The 21,401-nt window shown below is 35.1% G+C and overlaps 5 protein-coding genes across 7 annotated transcripts; 2 read left to right on the top strand and 3 right to left on the bottom strand.

Moving 5' to 3' along the window:
* The first annotated feature begins 726 nt into the window (after window positions 1-726).
* LOC105973794 (putative phospholipid hydroperoxide glutathione peroxidase) lies at window positions 727-3,352 on the top strand. Its single transcript, XM_012998845.2, has 6 exons — window positions 727-1,002; window positions 1,589-1,665; window positions 1,924-1,985; window positions 2,656-2,774; window positions 2,859-3,026; window positions 3,113-3,352. Exons 1-6 carry the CDS (start codon window positions 952-954, stop codon window positions 3,143-3,145), a joined length of 510 nt encoding a protein of 169 aa, XP_012854299.2. The 5' UTR covers window positions 727-951; the 3' UTR covers window positions 3,146-3,352.
* Window positions 3,353-4,052: 700 nt separating this feature from the next.
* LOC105973782 (AT-hook motif nuclear-localized protein 5) lies at window positions 4,053-7,132 on the bottom strand. The gene is made up of 5 exons (XM_012998829.2): window positions 6,003-7,132; window positions 5,588-5,655; window positions 5,352-5,480; window positions 4,802-4,963; window positions 4,053-4,659 (listed from the first exon to the last, which is right to left on the bottom strand). The coding sequence occupies exons 1-5, from the start codon at window positions 6,538-6,540 to the stop codon at window positions 4,420-4,422; spliced, it is 1,137 nt and encodes a 378-aa protein (XP_012854283.2). The 5' UTR covers window positions 6,541-7,132; the 3' UTR covers window positions 4,053-4,419.
* Window positions 7,133-7,717: 585 nt separating this feature from the next.
* LOC105973661 (Polynucleotidyl transferase, ribonuclease H-like superfamily protein) lies at window positions 7,718-10,092 on the bottom strand. Of its 2 annotated transcripts, none has more exons than XM_088817964.1 (7): window positions 10,005-10,092; window positions 9,579-9,727; window positions 9,400-9,457; window positions 8,905-8,973; window positions 8,706-8,801; window positions 8,248-8,337; window positions 7,718-7,938 (listed from the first exon to the last, which is right to left on the bottom strand). In XM_088817964.1, the coding sequence occupies exons 2-7, from the start codon at window positions 9,725-9,727 to the stop codon at window positions 7,843-7,845; spliced, it is 558 nt and encodes a 185-aa protein (XP_088674090.1). In that variant the 5' UTR covers window positions 10,005-10,092; the 3' UTR covers window positions 7,718-7,842. The 2 variants fall into 2 exon arrangements, with proteins under 2 accessions (XP_088674090.1, XP_088674085.1); XM_088817959.1 differs by having other exon boundaries at window positions 9,579-9,755; window positions 10,005-10,079.
* A 1,777-nt stretch (window positions 10,093-11,869) lies between these two features.
* On the top strand, window positions 11,870-17,075 carry LOC105973783 (serine/threonine-protein kinase BSK7). Of its 2 annotated transcripts, none has more exons than XM_012998830.2 (12): window positions 11,870-12,203; window positions 12,457-12,560; window positions 13,102-13,295; window positions 13,390-13,610; window positions 13,704-13,839; window positions 14,438-14,571; window positions 14,677-14,782; window positions 14,901-14,986; window positions 15,141-15,329; window positions 15,439-15,591; window positions 15,996-16,109; window positions 16,389-17,075. In XM_012998830.2, the coding sequence occupies exons 3-12, from the start codon at window positions 13,214-13,216 to the stop codon at window positions 16,632-16,634; spliced, it is 1,467 nt and encodes a 488-aa protein (XP_012854284.2). In that variant the 5' UTR covers window positions 11,870-12,203; window positions 12,457-12,560; window positions 13,102-13,213; the 3' UTR covers window positions 16,635-17,075. The 2 variants fall into 2 exon arrangements, with proteins under 2 accessions (XP_012854284.2, XP_012854286.2); XM_012998832.2 differs by having other exon boundaries at window positions 12,008-12,203; window positions 16,008-16,109.
* Window positions 17,076-18,229: 1,154 nt separating this feature from the next.
* Window positions 18,230-20,604, bottom strand: LOC105973763 (tubulin beta-1 chain). Its single transcript, XM_012998805.2, has 3 exons — window positions 19,911-20,604; window positions 19,247-19,516; window positions 18,230-19,078 (listed from the first exon to the last, which is right to left on the bottom strand). Exons 1-3 carry the CDS (start codon window positions 20,302-20,304, stop codon window positions 18,408-18,410), a joined length of 1,335 nt encoding a protein of 444 aa, XP_012854259.2. The 5' UTR covers window positions 20,305-20,604; the 3' UTR covers window positions 18,230-18,407.
* Between the last annotated feature and the right edge of the window lie 797 nt (window positions 20,605-21,401).

Raw genomic sequence — 21,401 nt, 5'->3', positions numbered from 1 at the left:
TAGAATTAAAATTACTCAAATCGATGTTTCACTTTCGATTATTTTTTTTTTAAGAAAAATCCGAAAACATATTTTTCGACTCGATTTGTTTGACTTCCGCCCATAAATAAAATCCAAATTGTTTTATTCATTAATATTTTAATATATATATACGATATATATAATAGGGTAAATTACACCCACACCCCTGAGGTATGCTTAAATAACTGTAAGGTCCCTGTGGTATCGATAATTACACTCACCCCCTGAAAGGTAGTTAAAAACTCTAACGGGATATTGCATTAGATACATTATTCCGATAGGGTTCTAATGGACTATTACTTTTAGCTAGTTGTGGAGATAACATAGAGTTATGGGGAGTTATGGGGTGACATGGTTCCCCCAATATTTTTTAAATCACCCATAACTCTGTGTTGTCTTCACCACTTCCTGAAACCAATAGTCCGTTAGAACTCTATCGTAATAACGTATCCAATGCATTATACCATTAGAGTTTATAACTACGTTTCAAGGGGGTGAGTGTAATTATCGATACCACAGGGACCTTAAAGTTATTCAAGTATACCTCAGGGTGTGGGTGTAATTTACCCTATATAATAAGTTGACAGCTAAAAGCTTGCAAAAAAAAGCAAGCGATTCCATGCCGCACAAACCACAAACTTGGACACTTTTACGTTCACACGTTTTCACAACACACTAAAATGCGACTTTATCTCTCATTTCTCTGTTCACACTCAAAAAAATCTTTTCTTTTTGACGCTGAAAAACTTTATATATATATATATATATATATACTGTTCCATTCACCCAAAACCTTTAACAAACAGAATTCGGTTCTAATTTCTAAAGCGATCCATTATTTCAATTTTCACCGCCTAATCCTTCGCAATTTTCACTCTCCTCAAACGATCAAACACAAACTATTGTGTTCGAGTGCAGATTGATTACAAGATGGCCAGCCAGTCGAACCAGCCTCAATCGATCCATGATTTCACTGTCAAGGTTTTTTTTTTTTTTTTTTTTTTTAATTTTTATAAATCACATCTCTGTAATTTTGCTTGTTTAATGGCGGATTCGATGCATCTTACTTTGGTACTGTTTTCTGTTAGTTATTTGATTTATTTCTTCATTTTTTTTTCTTTTTTTTTTTTCTTTTTTTTCTGAAACTTCGTTGTTCGATTTCTGGAAATGAGAGCTTTATGTTTATTTAACTTTAGCAGAATCAAATTGATTTTTTTTTAATTAGGTATTGGTTGGATTTATTTAGATTTATTGCAATTTTGATAGATGTTATTGCAATTTTTTTATAGATTTCTATGGCCTATGTTTTATCGAATTTGCTAAAAAGCTCTCAATTTTACTAATATTAGCAAAAATTCAGATGCAGCTCACAGCCCCTTAATGGTGAATTTTTTTTTTTTAGGTAGTTAAGTTGAATTGTAGGGTGGTTTTTGCTAATAAAAACAATACGGGGGAGTTTTCTAACAATTGGAGTAAAGTAGGGTGGCTGAATGCAATAAACCGAAACTTGACATGATCATTTTTACTCAACTAGCTTACTTGATTAACTTTATTTTGTGTTTTGCAGGATGCCAAGGGTAATGATGTCAATTTGGGTATTTACAAGGGCAAGGTCCTGCTCATTGTTAATGTTGCATCACAGTGGTATGCATTCGATTATCCGACTATTAAAATATCGATACTTATACTTTCTAATTACCTTAAGTTTGTGCATTTTGTGATATATTTTACTTGCCGTTTGTCTCATGAGGTAAAGAATTGTTAGCTTGAGTTAAGTTAATCGAAGTAATATCTGTCTGAATTTTTTCCGGAAAAAAAAGTAGAAGAAAAAAAATCGAAGTACTATGTTGTTTCGTTTCTTGAAGAAACTTTATCGATGCTGTTTTATTTTCCCTTCTGCAGTGGCCTGACTAACTCAAACTACACCGAGTTGAAACAGTTGTACGATACATACAAAAACCAAGGTATGATGGGGTTTCACGTTTCTTGATTTTATTTATTTGGCACTTGCATCTTGGGGTGGAAATTGGAAAGGAATTTCCAATTTCCGCCGATTCCAATCCAAAATTTTCCCATTTTTTAACAATATTTTTCATTACGAATTCCGAAATTCCGATTTCCAATTTTTCCAAAATTATTTGGATTGGATTGAAAATAATATGAGATTTCGATTCCCGATCCCATTTAAGCTCCCAAAATAATTCTGAAAATTCCGAATTTGTTTTCTTCTGAATCTTGCATTTAAAATATCAATATTATTAGGTATTTTATATTTCAGGTGACCAAAAATTGGAAATTTCCGAATTCTACATATTCCGATTTGAAACTTTCCGATTTTTGGAACAAATTTTTTATTTCAATTTCCGAAATTCCGATTTCCAATATTTCCGATATTTTTTTTGAACGGAACTGGAATTAGTTTTTCCCTTACGAAAAAAATCTATTTTTTTCCGAAAGGGCTAATTCCAATCCGATCCGTCCGATTTACCCCTTCTTGCCCATCTCTCTCTCTCTATTTTTTTTTCCGGGAACTCTCATTTAAAAGCTAACTAGCTATTTTTCGAACTCCAATTCAACATTGTATCAGTTCTTTAATCTCAATTAAGTGTTAATCATCAATTGCCTATTGCTCAGGGTTGGAGATATTGGCATTCCCCTGCAACCAGTTCGGCTCACAAGAACCTGGCACCATGGAAGAAATTCAAGAATTCGTTTGCACTCGTTTCAAGGCCGAGTATCCCGTATTTGACAAGGTAACAAGATTTATTTTACCATATTTATTTTTTCAAGCAATTTTCAGCTACTGCGAAAAGCTAATCTGTATTATGCCAACGTAGGTCGATGTAAACGGTTCGAGCGCTGCTCCGATATACAAGTACATGAAATCAATCAAAGGCAGCCTTTTCGGCGACAATATAAAATGGAACTTCTCGAAATTTCTCGTTGACAAAGAGGGTCAGGTCGTCGACCGCTATGCTCCCACCACAACTCCTCTGAGCATAGAGGTAAAATATCTTACACGAAACGAGTTTTTATTACATTGTCGAAAGATAGTAACTAAAGAGAGTTTTGGTGTTTTTCGTGTTTGCAGAAGGATATAAAGAAGCTCCTGGGGAAAGCTTAAGAGCACAGAAGCTAGAAAAAAATAATATAAAATCCCATTTGAGGGTTGGTCTATATGAATAAATTGTGATGTTTTTTAAGATCTTTAATTTGTTGTAAGAGGTTATTTTGTGTTGCTTTAAGATTATTGTAAATGTTGACTTTGTGATGACTTTTCTCCTCTTGGTGGGATTTTTTGTTGTATTTAACTATTTATTGTTGTGTGCTTTGCTAATTCTTTTTAACGAACGACCGAGCAGCCAACTATATAGATGCACCAGGTAAATCTATACTCTCGTGTAATAGCTTGTAAATCATACGAGAAACGTAAACTACACTAGAGGCAGAAATTGTTCCTCTTTCCTTGCTATGGTTTTCGCTGGTTTTGGTTTGTTTTAAAACACAATCTAATTAGGGTTACAACTAGGGGTGGAAATAGGAGTGGAAGTGTTCCGATTTCAACCGATCTCAATTTGAAATTTTCCGATTTTGGACTCTCTATATATATTTTTTTGAATTCCAAAAATTCCGATACCATTTTATTTTTTTAATAATCGGAATTATTTTTTTTTCAAAATTATTTTTAAATCCAAAAATTACACCATGGGATCAATATTATTATACATTTTATATTTTCGGTAACTCCATCGAAACTTTCAAAATTTAACCGATACCGAACCGAATATTTCCAAATTTCGACGGGTTTTTTCATTCCAATTTCCGATTTTTCTTTTCTTTCAGTAAGGAGTTGGATTTAGTTTTGCAATTCCGAAAAAAATCAGATTTTTTTTAAGTGCTATTTTTTATCCAATCCGTCTGATTTTGTAAGATTCAAAAATCAAGGAATAATAATTAAAAAAAAAAAAAACAGAATCTTCTCTTGATTATAATTTATAACCAAAACCCCCCTTTTCTTTTGCAACAAAATATCAAATGAGAAGCCAAGCTCAAATTACTAGCCCTAAAAATCCAAGTTACAACACACAATCAAATTAGGGTTACAACAGTGAGTGCAGAAGACCAAGACACAAAACAAATCCCACCAATTTACTAACAAAACCTACAACAGATAAATATCAATACACCACCTTTCTAACACATTTTCGTTTTCCGGCTACTTCTCAACAAACCTAATAATATAAGTCGAAACTTTGTTACAAGGATGTTAGCACACAAACCCCACTCTCGTTCAGTCGATTAGATTCCCTTCCCCCACACGGCATCTTTTCATTTACTTACAACAACACGTATATACAGAAACTGTCTGTCACCCGCCTGTCGTTGTATCATATCTCTTCACCCTCGCATCAGATCGATATTTATTCCGGAATTTCTTACTTCCGGCCTTGAAATTGGCGGCCAAGCGCTCGTTCCGGGATTAGGGTTATAACTTTGCGTAGTGGCTGCTTTTGTTGTCGCCGGAGTTAAAGACTTGTCTGGAGAATGCTCCAGCATCATAAGTTTTTCGTCTTTGGACCCCGAAATGCTCTTTGGTTTGTTATTACCATTGCCGTATATAAAACTGCATGCAACAACCTGCACAAACAATTGTGTTGAGAGAGAGAGAGAGAGAGAGAGAGAGAGAGAGAGAGAGAGAGAGAGAGAGAGAGAGAGCTGAAATGATCATATATATATATATATATATATATATATATATATATATATATATATATAATACCTGCACGGGATTTGCAGCAATGAGCCGACCGCCTATTGCACCACCGATCATATGCCCATCGGGACTACAAACAGAAATGCTAATACCGCCAATCCGGTTGTGGGGACCACCATTTTCGGAAACCAGGTAAGAACCGGACAAGCATAGTATCTCGAAACGGCCCTAAAAAGAAATAACAGCCCACATTAGATTCCTCCAAGAATATGTTACAAAACTTCCTAAAAATAAAGTTAGGGGACGATGCCAATTATTGAAGCCCGTGAAAATGATCATAAATTGCAAGAGTACTACAAAAAAAAAAAGATGCATATTTAACAAATTTTTACAACAAAAGTCGGAGCAAAATGAAAACGTTGAAGGATAATTATCGATTTCGACTTATATAATAGTGTCAAACTCGATGGTTTTCAATCATGAAACCACAAAAGCATCAGTTTTTAACAAACTAAAAAAGCAGAGTATCCTTTCAATTCAAGCAGAGGAAAATTTTTGCCATGATTCATCGATTTAAATATAAAAAAAAAACGAAGGAGTCGGGAGTTTTAAAAACCTCATATGTAACAGTGGCAGCAGAGGTAGGTTGGCGTAATGTTATTGAAGAAACCGAACCAGTAGCCGACATTATGCATAAAGCTCTTGACCTTTGTTGCGCAAACGCCAGCAATTTTGCCGCAATGTCCTGCCACAAAAACATAAAAATAAAAAAATAAAAACAAAACGAACAACTTTTCCAGCAATCAAACTATTTATGTGAGCAAATTGGTATGGTTTTCGTTCGAAAAGTACCTCTCCGATTCCGACATGCAAGACATGTGGCGTAAAGGCTAATCCAGCTGAACTATTCATCCAATCCCCTGATTTAAAGAAAGCCCTTTTAGGAACAAAAAATAAACCCAGAAAAAAATACAATCTTGGAAAAGACGAAGAAATTTTCCAATCCAAACAACTGGTATAGTAGCAATTCCCTGCCCTTTCGGGAAAAGAACGAATTCTATAATACAGAGGATTTTACTAAATAAACACGAAATCTAAATAACAAGAAATCACATCACTATCATGAAACCACTATTAACTAATTTATGGCAAATTGGCAATGCCTCTTTCTAGTAATGCAAGAACAAGAAAAAAAAAACCGAAAAAGGAAAATAAATCCAACAGTAAAATAGAGTATAAATCAACTCCACGAGATATAATAGCATACCAAGAGGAGCAAGCTGCTGCTTCCATCCAGAACCAGGGGGCCGCCCCCTCTTCGATTTTTCACCGGAACTTTCCACAGCGGAGGAGCGTTTGGTGGCCGACAACGGGGACAGCCCTAAAGAAGTGTTGGCCCCATCTGGGGCATATTTCCTCGGCCTGCCCCTCTTCTTCTTCACCGGTTCACCGCCCTGCGACGGAGCCGGAACAATAGCCATGCTTCTTCCATGGTGGAAATTGGCCTGTGGGTTCTCAATGTGGAAAGACGGTGGACCGGTTATTACCGAGCCGCCGCCGCCACCGCCACCTCCACCTCCGACACCCACTACATTATTGGGCTGAGGTGGAATGATGTTTGGATTCGGAAGATTCTTGAAAACGAGGGATGGGTGTATTCCGGCGGCCTGATGAGCGGCGGCGCCGCCGCCGCCGCCGTGGTGGAAATTAGGGCTGGGAGCTGAAGTGGCGGAGCCACCAATACCAGCTCTGTTGAGGTAATATGAAGGCGAACCTTGTAGTGTCATCCCTTCTCTCCCATCCATGCATTTACTAGCTAAAATTCAACTAAAGATCCAATTTTTATTTCTTTTTTCTTTTTGTTAATTCCTAAATCACAACTAAACCCTAATAAAGAAAGTTGAACTAGACAACATAGTTAAACATGGGTTTTTACTTTACATGAGGGGAAACAAAACAATGAAATGAATCAAGAAATCAAGAAATCAAGAAATCAAGAAATCAAGAAACTTCCTAATCTTGCAAAAACAACTCAAAAGAAAGCAAAGGGGCTCATAAAAATTGAATCTTGACACACTCAAATCAAGAGCTTACTCTGAAAAATGTGGACAGTATCCATATCTAAACTAACCCAGTCAAAAGTTTCAGCTCAAAAGATTCAACCCCTCTTCAACTGCACTCAAGAACATCAAAGAAAATTGAATAAATGGCGAAGAAATGAAACCCTAGATTTGAAATGTAGAGAGAGAGAGAGAGAGAGAGGTGAGAGAGGGGGTTTTGGGAAAGAGGGAGGGGGAGGAGGGTAATGACAAAAAAGTTGGATGAAATAGAAAATTGTGATGAGCTTTTGAATTAAAGTCACAACACTCTTTTTCTTGTTTATAACTCAAGCAATACTTTTTTTCCAATAAAGAAACCTACATTTAAATTAATACACGCTGCACAGTAAAATTCTATTAATTTAAAGAAATATTAAATTATCGAACTAATAATTTAGTAGGTTTTTACGAGTTGGAACCAAAAGAAACTATTATTTAAGCGATGTTATTAATTTATCGATGTTGTACTGTATTTTAACATATACATACTTTCAACAACGTGGGCGACAAACTCAATTTTAAAAGAGATAATCGAACTCGAATTTGCGCTTTATTTAACTAAACCAAATTACTTGTAATTTTTTTTATTTTTATTTTTAATAATTATAGGGGGTTTAGTGTAGTGAGGGGGGTGATGTAAGGATTCTGACATTGAAGACTTTGAAAAAACATTGGGGTACAGTTGGGTGCACCTAAGTACCAACATGTCCTTATCAAAACAACATAGTTGTTCAGAGTAGTACTCCTCAATTATTTAATTTATTTTTGTTTTCATTTAAAATAGTATATAATATATATATCTAATTAATTGTCTAGTCTTCGATCTTTGACCAGATTCCCTGCATCAAGTTTTTTCATACGATGAAAATTTAATTATCAAATCAAATCGGAATTATATATTTCCATTGAAACTAAATTCATTGGATAATTTAATTCTCTACAGTCATTACTACAATTTTTAATTTTAATTTCTCTAGTGTTAAAAGTACAGCTATTTTCAGGCTAACACTAATTGATAGTCACAGACTCCAAATCATTTTCATTTGGGAAGAGTTGACTTTCTTGATTTTGATCTTGACTCCTGTTGGCAAAATCCAGGTACCCCTGCCACAGATCGAAAATGTAATTAATTCATTAAATTAAATTAAGCCCGCGAAATAATTCGACGGTTGTTGCATTCGATGAAACTTCGCTCCGGCTCGATTTTTCGACCAGATTATAGTAATGGAACGAAGCCAAAACTCGTTCAAAGAAGCAACTTTTACGTCTAATTTGAAAATATATTAAGACTTATAAGACTTTCCATATCTAATCCTTCGACGAATTTATGCTTTGGAATTACGATTTCGAACTTGAGAAATATAATTCTTAAGAATTGACAGATGAACAAGGTCTAAAGTTGACTGCATTTACCTGAAGGATTCCAACAGCAGCAAATTTGTCGGAAATTGTCTTGTGTTGCACTGGGTGCAACGACAAAGGCTTCAGCAGAAATTCGACACTCTGCAATATCCATTAAAATATAAAAATGACTATGTTTAAAAAAAAAAAGTCGAAGATCATTGTTTGTACCAACATACATATGAAAGTATGATAAGAGATGAATTAGCAAAGGCCCAGATTATTAAAAATCGAGAACTAAAGATATATACTTCAAGAAATCAAAGATCATTATTTTCTTGAATTTCACAAAATGTAAGGAAACAAATTTTGCAATCGTTCCCATGTTCAAATGCTACTAGTTTTCGAAGGAAGTACTAACTAAATAAACTCGAATTTCATAACTTTCTAAAGCACATCGAAGCACGCTCCTAAATCACGAAAATAGTTATATATATATTTAGATAAAAGTATAAACAATAAAGTTGCACCTTAGATGTGAAGCACTCATCCCAAAACGTATACTTTAAATCTTCAAATTTCCCTGTTTTCGTAAGTTCGTCAACGAAAAGCTTCACTTGCACCGCCTGCAAGACAGTGCACATGTTGGAACATCAGAAATGTATTAAACAGTGAAAGTGACTGAAAATCGAATAAATCAATATCGACATATACGAGATGGTAACATACAGTTGGGCTGCTCTTTTGCCTATCAAAAGGATAGCCGATGACTAATCCCGACAGTGAAAGTTCGGAAATCTGAATCAGTAAACAAAGTAGTCAGCTATATATGCTTCAAATCAAGATTTATATTTTACCACAGTTTGTGCAAATACCTCTGATATATGATACAAATTTCGTAAAATTTTAACGAAATGAGGCAAAATTGCAAATATTTAAAGGCTGATCCGACAGTAAATCTTGAGTTTACCTTTCGTGTCAATGCTATGAAGATAAGTCTGAAATGATAAGTTTCGATATATATACATACACCCAAAAATAGTCGTAACAGCAAATCCCATCTTTATTAAAATATAAGCTACTACCGTTCTAGTGTTATACGAAAAAATATATCTTATCAGATAAAATTTCACCCGAACCAAAGTTCCATTTGACCAGAAAAGCTCGAAACAGAAAATTAATACAGCATCACCTACCATAGAGAAGTAATGAATAAATACTCACCAAACATTGGAAATCAGTAGCTATCAAGCCAATATTAGTCTTTTTCCTAACCAGGACACTGCAAATAAGCAACAAACCGTATCGTATGATTCAGAATCGATGCATTCACAAACATCCTATAGAAATGCGAAATTTTGTCGAAAAACAAAATGGAACAGATAAGAATGTTTTGCATTAACCTTAAGGGTGATGCGATTTTGTTATGAGCATCGGAAACGGATAGGCCCACGTACTTATCTCCGACATCCAAACCAAGCAAACGGCTTCTTCTGAGCTCATTTGATTTCAACAATTCTTGGTACAATTTCATTGGCTTCAAGTACTTCATCTGTATTGTGCATTCCAATTAGCCCAACCTTAGCATCATACACGAAAAATAAATTCATAATTCACTTTTTTCAAGAAGTGAAGAAAGTCTCTACAAGCAGGAATCATATATGTTGTCAGTGAGGCATTTCGTCGAACACCTGAAGTACACTGTAATTTCTGGAAAATATTCATACATATGCACACACAAACAGCAGTTGTACGGACCAAGTACTACACAAATACATTCATGAATGCTCAGAGAGAGAAAGAAGAGAGAGAGGAAGAAATTTTGTCACCTTTTGCAGGAGGAAAAACGAGGAAGCGAAGAAGATTGAGAATTTACTGGGAATTTTGAAATTTAGTGACAGAAAACTTGGTTAAATTAGTGTAATTAATGTATAATAAGTGGGCCTTTCTCAAATTTTATTGGATAAGAAAAAAGGGCCCACTTTGAGCCCAATCCAGAACCAAGTTAGGTGCATTTAATAATGGATAAATAGCACTTAACCCCCCTTATTTTGATTTGTTTGCATATTTCACCCCCTTACTTTCAATATACGAACATGACCTCCTTGTATTTTCAAAAAAAAAAATCTTCCTTGTACTTTTATTAGTCTTATTTAGTAAGAGATAATCAATGATGAAACAACTTATGAGACATGTATTTTACTATTTTTTAATCATTTTATTAGTTTTTTTTCCATATAATTTGTGCACGTTTATTAATTTTTCTAATAGGTGCGCACGAGCTTAAAAAGACCGTTAAAATGGGAAGGATGGACTAAATTGCATATTATATAATTATATATTGATTCATAAACATCTTATATATTATTATCTAGTCATATATATGTAAAAAATAATATATATTGATGGATTCTTACCAATAAAAATTAGATAGTGGGAATCACTATTGTACATTTGACTTTAAATTTTCAAATTCAATTAATAAGATATGGTTGTGCATACTTTCCAGAATAAATGAAGAGACACATGAGATTAGTGGTGACACATACGAAGTGTAATGAATTAATGAATTATTTGATATTTGTCTTAAGTATAAATGATTGAATTTAATTAATAATTTTTAAAATTATCTCTCTATCTATATTCCATTAATTAAATAAATAAATAACAATATATATACAAAATATGGAAGGATGGATCAACTATCAAGTATATGCTTTTTAGTCTTGTTTAGTTGAAAAAATATATCAAATATTTTAATTATAAAGATACATAGATAGTTGATAAGTTCGATCGATGTAACAAATTATGTTCGGTCTCAAATTATGTTTAAAATTTAAATGTATTCGACATATTTAGAAGTTAGAACTTTAATCCAACCCTATTTGTTTAGACACTAACTTGTAACTACAGATAAGAAGAGAGTGGTAAAATAACGGGTGAAAATTGGAATAAAATTTCCGACTTTGATTAAATCTTAAATTTCAAATAATAGAATAAAAGCTCCATTATACATATTTGAAATTTCCCATTTTTCGGATAAGAGTAGAAAAGAAATATATGTATAAAGTAATTGATTTTTTTTTCCGATCCAATTTTAATTTTAAGAAATGTTTCAAAAATTAAGATTTTTACATATTTGCATTTGTAAATATAATTTATGAAAATAAATATACATAATGCTATGCATAAAAATTAAAATATTAAGGTGGTATGATTAATAAAAAAAATAGATTTTCTATTTTTTTTTTCTTTTCAAAATACATAAATCTAACATGATTATCGAAAAATTTGAAATTCTGAAAATCGGAATGACTTTTTCATTTCCATTCTTTCACACCATAATTGAAATCGCCACTTCCGAAGACAATCGAGTTCCTTCCGAAAGTATATTTGTCGACCCAATCAGTACAATTTTCAGGTAAAACCACTTCACTCGTCGAACATTCTTTTTCGATTCAAACACAAAGAAAATATAACATTTCATTTCCCATTTAGTTATAGACACAAAATAAAATAAGCATGTTTAGTTAAAACCCCCTCCCACAACTTGTCTATGAACTATTGTATTTTTTTTGCAAAAAAAAAAATAAAAAAAAATAAAATAAGCATGTAATAATGGAAATTAATTATGTCGGTGGAAAATGAAGAAAAAAGAATAACAAAACAATTTTGAGTACACATTACACCCTACACAGCTCTAAATAGATCTACACTAATAAACACACACAGTGACTCACTGAGTACACAAATACAGATTATCTGCCTGCGCGTATCTGTATCTATCTTTATATCTCTAATTATATATATCTATATTTTAATATAGATATATATATTCACCTGTCTATACATATACCCCCTGAATCAATTTTCTCTTTTTTCTGATCTCTGTTTGGAGACTATATTGAAGCCACACCTGCACATGCATATACATAAATAAACACATACACACAAAGATATTAGAGCATCAACAACTTGTACTTTGTGCTTTGACCCAATCAAGCTTCAGTCAAGAAACCTCTTTTAAGGTTGTTTTTCTCTCTCTTGTTGCTTCATATTTGCCAATTTCCAGATATGGGTTTTCTTCAGAATATTTTTTTTTGTGTGTATGGAAATGGGTTTTGTGATTTTTTTTTTAATAATTTAAATTTTGTGATAGTGGGATTCTTTTAATAATTGTTGGGGAAACAGGGTTTAATTGGATGTTTATTTATGGGTTTTTTGTGGACATTGACTTTGATGGACTGAGTATGCTTACTTTGTGTTTGTTGAATTGCCCAGCTGAAATAGCACAAAGAGGAAGCTTGTTTGGAAGGCGTTGCAGCACAGTTGGAAATGTTAGTTTGTTGCCTCGGAGTTGACCCAGATTTGAATCTTGTGTAGAGGTGACTTTCTTGCAATTAAAATTTTATTTTTTATTTTTATTTACTTGTGAATTCTGATGAACTGGTGGGCTTTTTCTGTTTGTATTTCGACACACGAATGGAATTGTAATGGTCCTGTGTAGGTTAATTGTGTTTTTTTCCTTTTTCCCTTTTGTAATTAATTTTCGTACAATCTTGTTTTCTGGCGTTCCGCGAGTAGACGAGGGACAATTGGCTAGTTTTCGCTGCCGACTATTGGGTTCAATTGGGTGGGAATACTTTAATGAAATAATGGTTTTGAGAACATTCAAAATGTGCATAATTGATGGTCATTTTATCGTCATCTCGTGCAAACATTTAATACGTCCATCATCTGCAAATGACGGAACAAAAGCCGCAAAATATGGGTTTGGTTATAAATTAGTCCGCTACCGCCTCACTACGATGTTTAATTGCATCATAACTAGAAATTTCCTTGGATGGCATCCCGGTTTTTATTTGTGGACTGTTGAATTAATTGGATATTGAATTTAATTGTAACTTTAATGTGTATATATATTAGGTTTTTCACGTTGGATGGATAGCCTTTGAGCAAGAAAAATAGTGCTTTCGGCGTTGTGGAAGTTGAATTTTCGTTTATTTTTATTTTCGAATTCGAGCTGTTGTATTTGGGGATGGGCTGTTACTGTTCGAAATTCACCTCGTGTTGTTTTATCTCGGAGCATAACGGACCGGTAAACGAAGCCAAAAACGCTGGTTTGTCCAATAGCCCATATCCTTTATTTTTGCGTCTCTCTTTATTCAGTTGCTAAAAAACGATGAAATTTAATAGTTCGACAATTTGTTGCAGAAAATGAGGAGAAAGGCGAAATCAGCGATTTGCCTTCGTTTCGTGAATTTTCGGTCGAGCAACTAAGGATAGCTACATCTGGATTTGCTTTTGAAAATATAGTTTCGGAACATGGGGAGAAAGCTCCGAATGTGGTGTACAAGGGTAAAATGGACAATCAGAGGCGAATAGCTGTCAAACGTTTTAACAGGTCCGCTTGGCCCGATGCACGTCAATTCATGGTAAGTTCTACTGCTGCATTTATACTTCACCTTCATTTAACAAATTACATTTTTAATTGTATTTTCAATTGAACTCCATTTAATAAATTATAGGAAGAAGCAAAAGCTGTCGGTCAACTTCGGAACCATAGAATGGCGAATTTAATTGGCTGCTGTTGTGAAGGTGACGAGAGGTTATTGGTCGCTGAATTTATGCCACACGAAACTCTTGCAAAACATTTATTTCACTGTAAGTACATTTTACGCCATATCTCGTTAGATTCACCAATAAGTAATGCTTCTTATTCTGAAATAATTGTCTGGGATATCGATAAGCCAGTTGATTGGATCATAAATTCATAATTCATCTCAAATAGGATTTGTTTGTGATTTCAGTTTATTCGAGCGTTGACCTATATGTGGAACTGTTACATATTAATATGACTTACTAATCTCGATCCAAAAACCTCAGCTATTGCCTATACAACGAGATTTGAAGATGGATTTTTTTTTATTTTTTTTATTTTTTTATTCTCATTCGAATTTATGCTCAATAGTTTATGACCAGGCTGATTAGGCCGAAAGATCCCTTAATTGAACAAAGCAACCTATGCACACAAACTCGAATAAAATCTGCATTAGATCCTTTAGTTTATTTCCTATGCTTTTGTCTTGAATATACAATGTTCATATCAATTAGCCATCTACTTTGAAGATCCTTACCGAAGATATTTTCTATATATATTTTGTCAAGTTGAAGAGATTATTTTGTGCTTTTGCTTTTAACCTCGTCTCGTTTAGTTAGTTTTTTTGCTCAATTAATGTGGTTCATATCAATATTGATGCAGGGGAAGCACAACCTATGAAGTGGGCAATGCGGTTAAGAGTTGCTTTATATATTGCAGAAGCTTTAGAATATTGTACGAGCAAAGGCCGTGCTCTTTATCACGATCTCAATGCCTACAGAATTGTCTTTGATTATGTAAGTATCGAAGTCATTCGACTTTGTTGTCTCGTTTTTTTTTTTTTTTTTTTTTTTTTTGTCATTTGTCTGCATTATGACAGGATTGGCAAAATTATGTTACAGGACGGCAATCCGAGATTGTCATGCTTTGGTTTGATGAAGAACAGTCGAGACGGAAAAAGTTACAGTACAAACTTGGCATTTACTCCCCCAGAGTATCTACGGACAGGTATCAAATGATCAAAATCTCAGTGCTGCAGCGAACTCTTGTCAATCTTATATATACTTGCAGCAATCCATGGATTTTGAGATCGTTAAATGACCGATTTGACCTTCTGTTTTTTCAGGAAGAGTTACTCCAGAAAGTGTATTTTACAGCTTTGGAACACTTTTGCTCGACCTTCTCAGCGGAAAACACATTCCACCGAGTCATGTTAGTATCCACGCTCCCTTTCTCTTGAAATTGCTTGACGATTTTCGTCGATAGTAGTGCAGAAACAACGTGCAAAAAAAAAAAGCATGCTTTTATTGTGAATAATCATATATACTCTTTATTCAATCACCTAATATCGAATACCACGGTGCAGGCCCTTGATTTGATAAAGGATCGGAACCTTCAGATGTTGACCGATTCTTGCTTGGAAGGTCAATTTTCGACTGATGGTGGAACTGAGTTAGTTCGTCTAGCTTCAAGATGTTTACAGTACGAACCCCGTGAGAGGCCTAATCCTAAATCATTAGTTGCTGCATTGATTCCTCTTCAGAAGGAAACCGAGGTTATCGGCTCTTTCCCAATAAGGAGATTATTCATTTAATGCGTAGAAAGAATCGAGTATGGATAGTCTTTTGTTTCTTAGTATCAAATTTTGCATTTTCTTTTAACAGGTTCCTTCTCACACATTAATGGGTATACCTCATGGCGAAGAAGTTCTATCTCTATCAGCTCTTGGTGAAGCATGCCTAAGAATGGATTTAACCGCCATACACGAGATTATTGAAAAACTTGGTTACAAAGACGACGAGGGAGTAACAACTGAGGTTTGTTTCTGGTTAATAAGCTTAACAGAAATTTCCAATGTTTGGTTGTACTTGAAAAAATTGTCCCAAAACCCGAAAACTCAAATTCGAAAATCCAAACCCGAAAACCGGAAAACCGAAACCAGTCACCAACTCTCTATGTTTGTAATTGTAACGTAATATCTTTATACTGATTATATTCAACAACAAGCAATATATATGGTCTGCTAAATGAATAATTGCTAATCTTATGCAGCTTTCGTTCCGAAAACCGAAAACTCAAATTTGAAAACCCAAACCCGAAAACCAAAACCAGTTACCAACTCCCTATGTTTGTAATTGTAACGTGATATCTTTATACTGATTATATTGACAGCAAGCAATATATATAGTCTGCTAAACGAATAATTGCTAATCTTATGCAGCTTTCGTTCCAGATGTGGACAAATCAAATGCAGGATACGTTGAACTCAAAGAAAAAGGGCGATGCGGCTTTCAGGCATAAAGACTTCAGAGTTGCAATTGAATGTTACACACAGGTTCGAACTTCTATTATACTCCTCACAATCAATTATTTAAAAACGACTTCATTAAGATGGATTCGTACCTCACTGAAATGCCCGAAAATAACTCACAAATAAGAGTTCAAGAATTTGAAATCCATCATTAAATTAGAGCTAAACAACTTGATAAATGATTTGTTTTTATCAATTTGAGACGACAAAGAATATAAGTTTTGGTAAATTACAAAAACCATCCTTTTTTTTTTCTTTCTATTTTTTCTTTTATCTAATATCCCGTGTTATTTTTTAATGCAGTTTATTGATGTTGGAACAATGATGTCACCGACCGTATTCGGTCGACGAAGTTTGTCGCATCTGATGAATGATATGCCTGAAGAGGCGCTAAACGATGCAGTGCAAGCACAAGTAATATCCCCCGTTTGGCATATTGCTTCTTATTTACAAGCTTCTGCTCTTTTCGCACTTGGCAGGGAAAACGAGGCTCAAATTGCACTTAAAGAAGGTTCCATTCTCGAAGAAAAGAGGACCACTCATTCTTGAAAATATGGCATAATCATGTTTTGTTTTGGGATTTCGGCCCCTGAATTATAGCTCAATATTTTTTTCATGGTTAAAGGGCAAAAAAGTAAAAAAAATTGACCGATTTCCATTTTTCTTTTTTTTTTTTTTTGACGGATTTTTTTTTTTATTTTTAAATATGGGTTGTAGTTATTGGTCGAGTTTGGAAAATCGAAAGCTTTTCGAATAAGGCAATCTTGATTCGGTGGCATTGGAAATTGGAATGGGTTTTTCAATTGTGTTGATAAAAAAAGGGATTGGCTTTTTCTTTTACATGTTAGATGGGGTGGTGTTTGGAGAGAGGTTTTGCTATACTGTAATTCGTGTACAGTGCTGCTGCTTGGGCTTTTGTTCATTGAGTCTTGAATTTATTTGTGGATAATTTTATTTTGTTTTATTTGAATTACTGAAATTCTAGTAAAATCGGGTTAATTCGAGAAAATGAATGCTTGATTTCGGTTGAATTAGAATCGGATTTGTTCTTTCGTCTGCCGAACTCATTTTATAATTAGGGGTTATTTGAGATGCCCTTCGCGACGCAACAAAATAGATTGAAATTATCCGTATCGATACGCTCGGATGCTAAAAAGGACTAACTGCATTTAGCATTCGTTTATCATTTTCTGGACCTATTGGAATTGGACGATTTAACCGCCGTTGGATTAGTTTATTCGTGCTCTATCTTCTGATTGTTGAAGTGTTTGTTTTACCGTTTGATGGAAGATGTTCCACATTCTTGGTTTCTCGGAGGTGTAACTGTAGTTCTGGTGATTGGAATTGGACGGTTTCACCACTGTTGGATTCCTTTCCCCGATTTCTATCTTCTGAATGTAATTGTGTATAATTTGGATATGTGGATTTGTTTTGTTTAATCGTTGCGTTCGTACCTCCCTCTTGGTGGCCGTTTGGTGGGGGCATCCTTTCGCCGGCGGTTTTCGGGTTTCTTGCACGGGGAGGCGATGATTGGTGCCTAGGGTTTCGTAGATGAGGTTTGGCGGTTGTTGAGATTATGCATAGTATACCATAGTACACTATAATACATCATAGTTTACTACATTGGACTATACGCTATACATGAATATACGGTGTGCCACAAAAGTGGGAAACTGTATTTGTATAATTATAATCATCTCCTCAGCTATGAATCTTTTTACAAAGTCCATCTTTGCGGTGTCAAATTTAGTGTAATCTTCTATAATATGTGGAATATTCTCCAGTTTGTACCCGTTTTATGCCATTCAAGCTTCACGTTTCGAAACAAGATGATCACAAGATGTGTGTCTCTTACTTCTAAATCTCAGATTGCAGTGCATCAAAAACTGCATTATTGCACAAAACGAGTACAAACTAAAGAGCATCCCACAAAATCTAGAAGATTATTTTGAATTTGACATCATTAGATTGAACTAAAGAAGATTCATAGTTGATGGAGTGATTTTAATTACCCAAACATTAGTTTTTTTTTTTTTTTTCTCGTAATTTGACATTACCTAAAAAATCAGGACTGATTGGCCTTAATTTACTTATAAAACATTTAAATATTATTACCAAGTGAAATAGAATTCCCAAACAAAATGTACAAATAGAAATCAATCAATCACATCCATTATTCATTCGTTCATGCATATACATACATACACAAAAATATTTAAATCCAACCCAACAAAAAAACAATAAAAATAACAAATCAAACACACACACACACACACAAAAAAAAAAAAAGAATTACAGCATTAATATTATTTTTAATAATATTTAATTCTCGAGTTCTTCTTCTTCGTCATACTCTTGTTCATTATCAGCGTTTGCATCCTGGTACTGCTGATACTCCGACACCAGATCGTTCATATTGCTCTCCGCCTCCGTGAACTCCATCTCGTCCATCCCTTCTCCGGTGTACCAGTGGAGGAAAGCCTTCCTCCTGAACATCACCGTGAACTGCTCCGACACCCGCCGGAACATCTCCTGTATCGACGTCGAGTTCCCGACGAACGTCGACGACATTGACAGCCCCGTCGGCGGCACGTCGCAGACGCTGGACTTCACGTTGTTCGGGATCCACTCCACGAAGTACGACGAGTTCTTGTTCTGCACGTTGATCATCTGCTCGTCGACCTCCTTCGTGCTCATCTTGCCGCGGAACATGGCGGAGGCTGTTAGGTACCGGCCGTGGCGGGGGTCGGCGGCGCACATCATGTTCTTTGCGTCCCACATCTGCTGTGTAAGCTCCGGGATCGTCAGCGCGCGGTACTGCTGCGAGCCGCGGGAGGTTAGCGGCGCGAACCCCACCATGAAGAAGTGGAGGCGCGGGAATGGGATCAGGTTCACGGCGAGCTTGCGGAGGTCGGAGTTCAGCTGGCCGGGGAAGCGGAGGCAGCACGTGACGCCGCTCATCGTCGTTGATATCAGATGGTTCAGATCGCCGACTGCAATCGCCACAATTGGTTAGTTCTTCACTCCGTAGGCTAACTGTTTGTTCTAATGCCTCAAAGAAACTTAAAACAAACTAAAAACAAATCTGCACCCCAACTGTTTGTTAAAATGCCTCATAGAAAACAAAAAAAAGAAATTAGTATCGAGTTTCGATGACTTACAACTTGGATTAGTGAGCTTGAGCGTGCGAAAGCAGATATCGTAGAGCGCTTCGTTATCAAGAACCATGCATTCATCTGCGTTCTCAACTAGTTGATGAACCGAGAGTGTAGCATTGTAGGGTTCAACGACAGTGTCGGAAACCTTCGGTGAAGGGAAAACTGAAAATGTCAGCATCATCCTATCAGGGTACTCTTCTCTGATCTTCGAAATCAGCAGAGTTCCCATCCCCGATCCGGTCCCTCCTCCGAGCGAATGACATATTTGAAACCCTATCGAATAAAATATTTAGCAAACGAATCATTAGCCATAATTCAATTAGCCAGTTATTACTGACATAATACAATAGAACCTCGATAAATCAATACTCGATAAATTAATAAGGTCAATTAAATAGTAGTTTCTCTCGGTCTCGACTCGGTGAAAACGTGTTAAATTATTAACTCGATAATTTAATAATTCGCTAAACTAATAGAATGTCCCTAACCTCGACTGTATTAATTTATAGAGGTTTAACTGTATACAATATCGAGAGAACTCATTCTCCCTATATAGAGATTCTAACTAGGAAAGACTTCTTCCTTAAGATAGACGTAAATCCAACACAAATTCCGAATTATATTTTAACAATATATAAACAAGATTGCGATTCTTGAAAAAATATACCTTGGAGACAGTCACAGTTCTCTGCTTCTTTACGAACAACATCGAGCACAGAATCGATGAGCTCAGCTCCTTCGGTATAATGCCCCTTGGCCCAATTATTTCCGGCCCCGTTTTGTCCGAAAACAAAGTTATCGGGCCGGAAAATCTTGCCGAACGGGCCGGTTCTTAGGCTGTCCATAGTACCGGGCTCGAGATCCATCAGCACAGCTCGAGGCACGTACCTACCGCCACTAGCCTCGTTGTAGTAAACATTGACCCTCTCGAGCTGCAAATTCGAAGTGCCTGCGTAGTTTCCGACTTCGTCGATACCATGTTCGCCGCAAACCACCTCCCAAAACTTGCCACCAATTTGGTTGCCACATTGGCCTGCCTGAATATGAACTATTTCTCTCATTTTTCGTTTTTCTTCGTTTTTTTTCGTTTTACACTTCTTTTTTTTTTCTTTCTATTTTTGCTCGATAAGACTCGAGTTTTATGTTGGTTCAAAACCAAATATGGTTACAAGAACTTGTGAGAGGAAGGGTAATTGGTTTTTGTAGGGAAGAGAAACAATGGAGATGGTGTGTGTGTGTGTGTGTGTGTGTGTGATTGGGACTTTGATATTTATTTTATTTTTATTTTTATTTTAATTATTTATTTTATTTTATATTTTTAATTTGAAGGGATGTATGAATAATTGAAGGTTAGCATTAATAATATCATGTGGGCATGTTTTTCGGCCACCATGTCAAAACTCAACAGGAACTCTGAGCTGGCTTGGGAAGAAGACAACACAACTAATTATATTTCTTATCTGATTATTTACTTTCTTTCTTTCTTACATCATCCATTTTGTTTATTCTTCAGTATTTATTTTTTAACAGTTTCTATTACCACCAAAAAAATATTTACATAGAAAAGTATCTGTCGAAATTCATCGTTTTTCCGAAAAAAAAATATACTTTCCTTTTTCTCGTATTGGTGATAAGTAATACAAAATTTTCGATATATATATTCATCATTTCTTCGTTTATAGAGTTGAAGCTGTAGTCGAGATTCAGATCTTATCGAACGAACGAAAAAAAAAAACAAGAAAATTTGCTAGTTCACCGTGACCGGTGGAACGTGAATATCAAATACGTCCCACGAAATAGTGTCAGCTTATTTATTTATTTATTTATTTCGTGGAGGGTGGGGTTAGTGATATTTTTTTCCTTAATCTTTGCTTAATTAGTGATTACTTAATTACAAAGAATGAGTTTAAACATAGTAATCGTCGGTTGGCAACTTGAGCAGTATTTGCATGTTAAGTGTTGTGATAGGTAGGAAGCTTCAATTATTGAAGCCCATGGCTGTCTTTTTTGTCGATTTATATGGTTTTTTCTTTTTCTTTTCTCATTATTAAATTCACTCTCATTTTCTTCACGACTTGGTTTTTATCATTCGGGATCCAATGTCGTTGTCGTGCTTTTCATACGACATTTTTTACTCGATTTTTTCTGTACTACACTC

The sequence above is a fragment of the Erythranthe guttata genome, chromosome 1 (genome assembly GCF_056151865.1).
Source record: "Erythranthe guttata isolate IM_541 chromosome 1, IM_541, whole genome shotgun sequence".
Lineage (NCBI taxonomy): Eukaryota > Viridiplantae > Streptophyta > Magnoliopsida > Lamiales > Phrymaceae > Erythranthe > Erythranthe guttata.
Note: the sequence above shows the minus strand (reverse complement) of the source record. Positions and strands in the feature narration are given on the sequence as shown.

Excerpts from the sequence above, each read along its gene's own strand:
- LOC105973782 (XM_012998829.2), bottom strand. The coding sequence starts at position 6,540 with ATGGATGGGAGAGAAGGGATGACACTACAAGGTTCGCCTTCATATTAC. Across the intron at positions 5,656-6,002 it reads GCAGCAGCTTGCTCCTCTTG|GGGATTGGATGAATAGTTCA; the intron begins GTATGCTATTAT and ends TCTTTAAATCAG. Across the intron at positions 4,660-4,801 it reads TTGCTGCAAATCCCGTGCAG|GTTGTTGCATGCAGTTTTAT; the intron begins GTATTATATATA and ends TTGTTTGTGCAG.
- LOC105973783 (XM_012998830.2), top strand. The coding sequence starts at position 13,214 with ATGGGCTGTTACTGTTCGAAATTCACCTCGTGTTGTTTTATCTCGGAG. Across the intron at positions 13,611-13,703 it reads CCGATGCACGTCAATTCATG|GAAGAAGCAAAAGCTGTCGG; the intron begins GTAAGTTCTACT and ends AATAAATTATAG. Across the intron at positions 14,783-14,900 it reads CCCAGAGTATCTACGGACAG|GAAGAGTTACTCCAGAAAGT; the intron begins GTATCAAATGAT and ends CTGTTTTTTCAG.
- LOC105973794 (XM_012998845.2), top strand. The coding sequence starts at position 952 with ATGGCCAGCCAGTCGAACCAGCCTCAATCGATCCATGATTTCACTGTC. Across the intron at positions 2,775-2,858 it reads AGTATCCCGTATTTGACAAG|GTCGATGTAAACGGTTCGAG; the intron begins GTAACAAGATTT and ends ATGCCAACGTAG. Across the intron at positions 3,027-3,112 it reads CAACTCCTCTGAGCATAGAG|AAGGATATAAAGAAGCTCCT; the intron begins GTAAAATATCTT and ends TCGTGTTTGCAG.
- LOC105973763 (XM_012998805.2), bottom strand. The coding sequence starts at position 20,304 with ATGAGAGAAATAGTTCATATTCAGGCAGGCCAATGTGGCAACCAAATT. Across the intron at positions 19,517-19,910 it reads GAACTGTGACTGTCTCCAAG|GGTTTCAAATATGTCATTCG; the intron begins GTATATTTTTTC and ends TTTATTCGATAG. Across the intron at positions 19,079-19,246 it reads CAAGCTCACTAATCCAAGTT|TCGGCGATCTGAACCATCTG; the intron begins GTAAGTCATCGA and ends TGGCGATTGCAG.
- LOC105973661 (XM_088817964.1), bottom strand. The coding sequence starts at position 9,727 with ATGAAGTACTTGAAGCCAATGAAATTGTACCAAGAATTGTTGAAATCA. Across the intron at positions 9,458-9,578 it reads AAAATCGCATCACCCTTAAG|TGTCCTGGTTAGGAAAAAGA; the intron begins GTTAATGCAAAA and ends GCTTATTTGCAG. Across the intron at positions 8,338-8,705 it reads ATGAGTGCTTCACATCTAAG|AGTGTCGAATTTCTGCTGAA; the intron begins GTGCAACTTTAT and ends TGGATATTGCAG.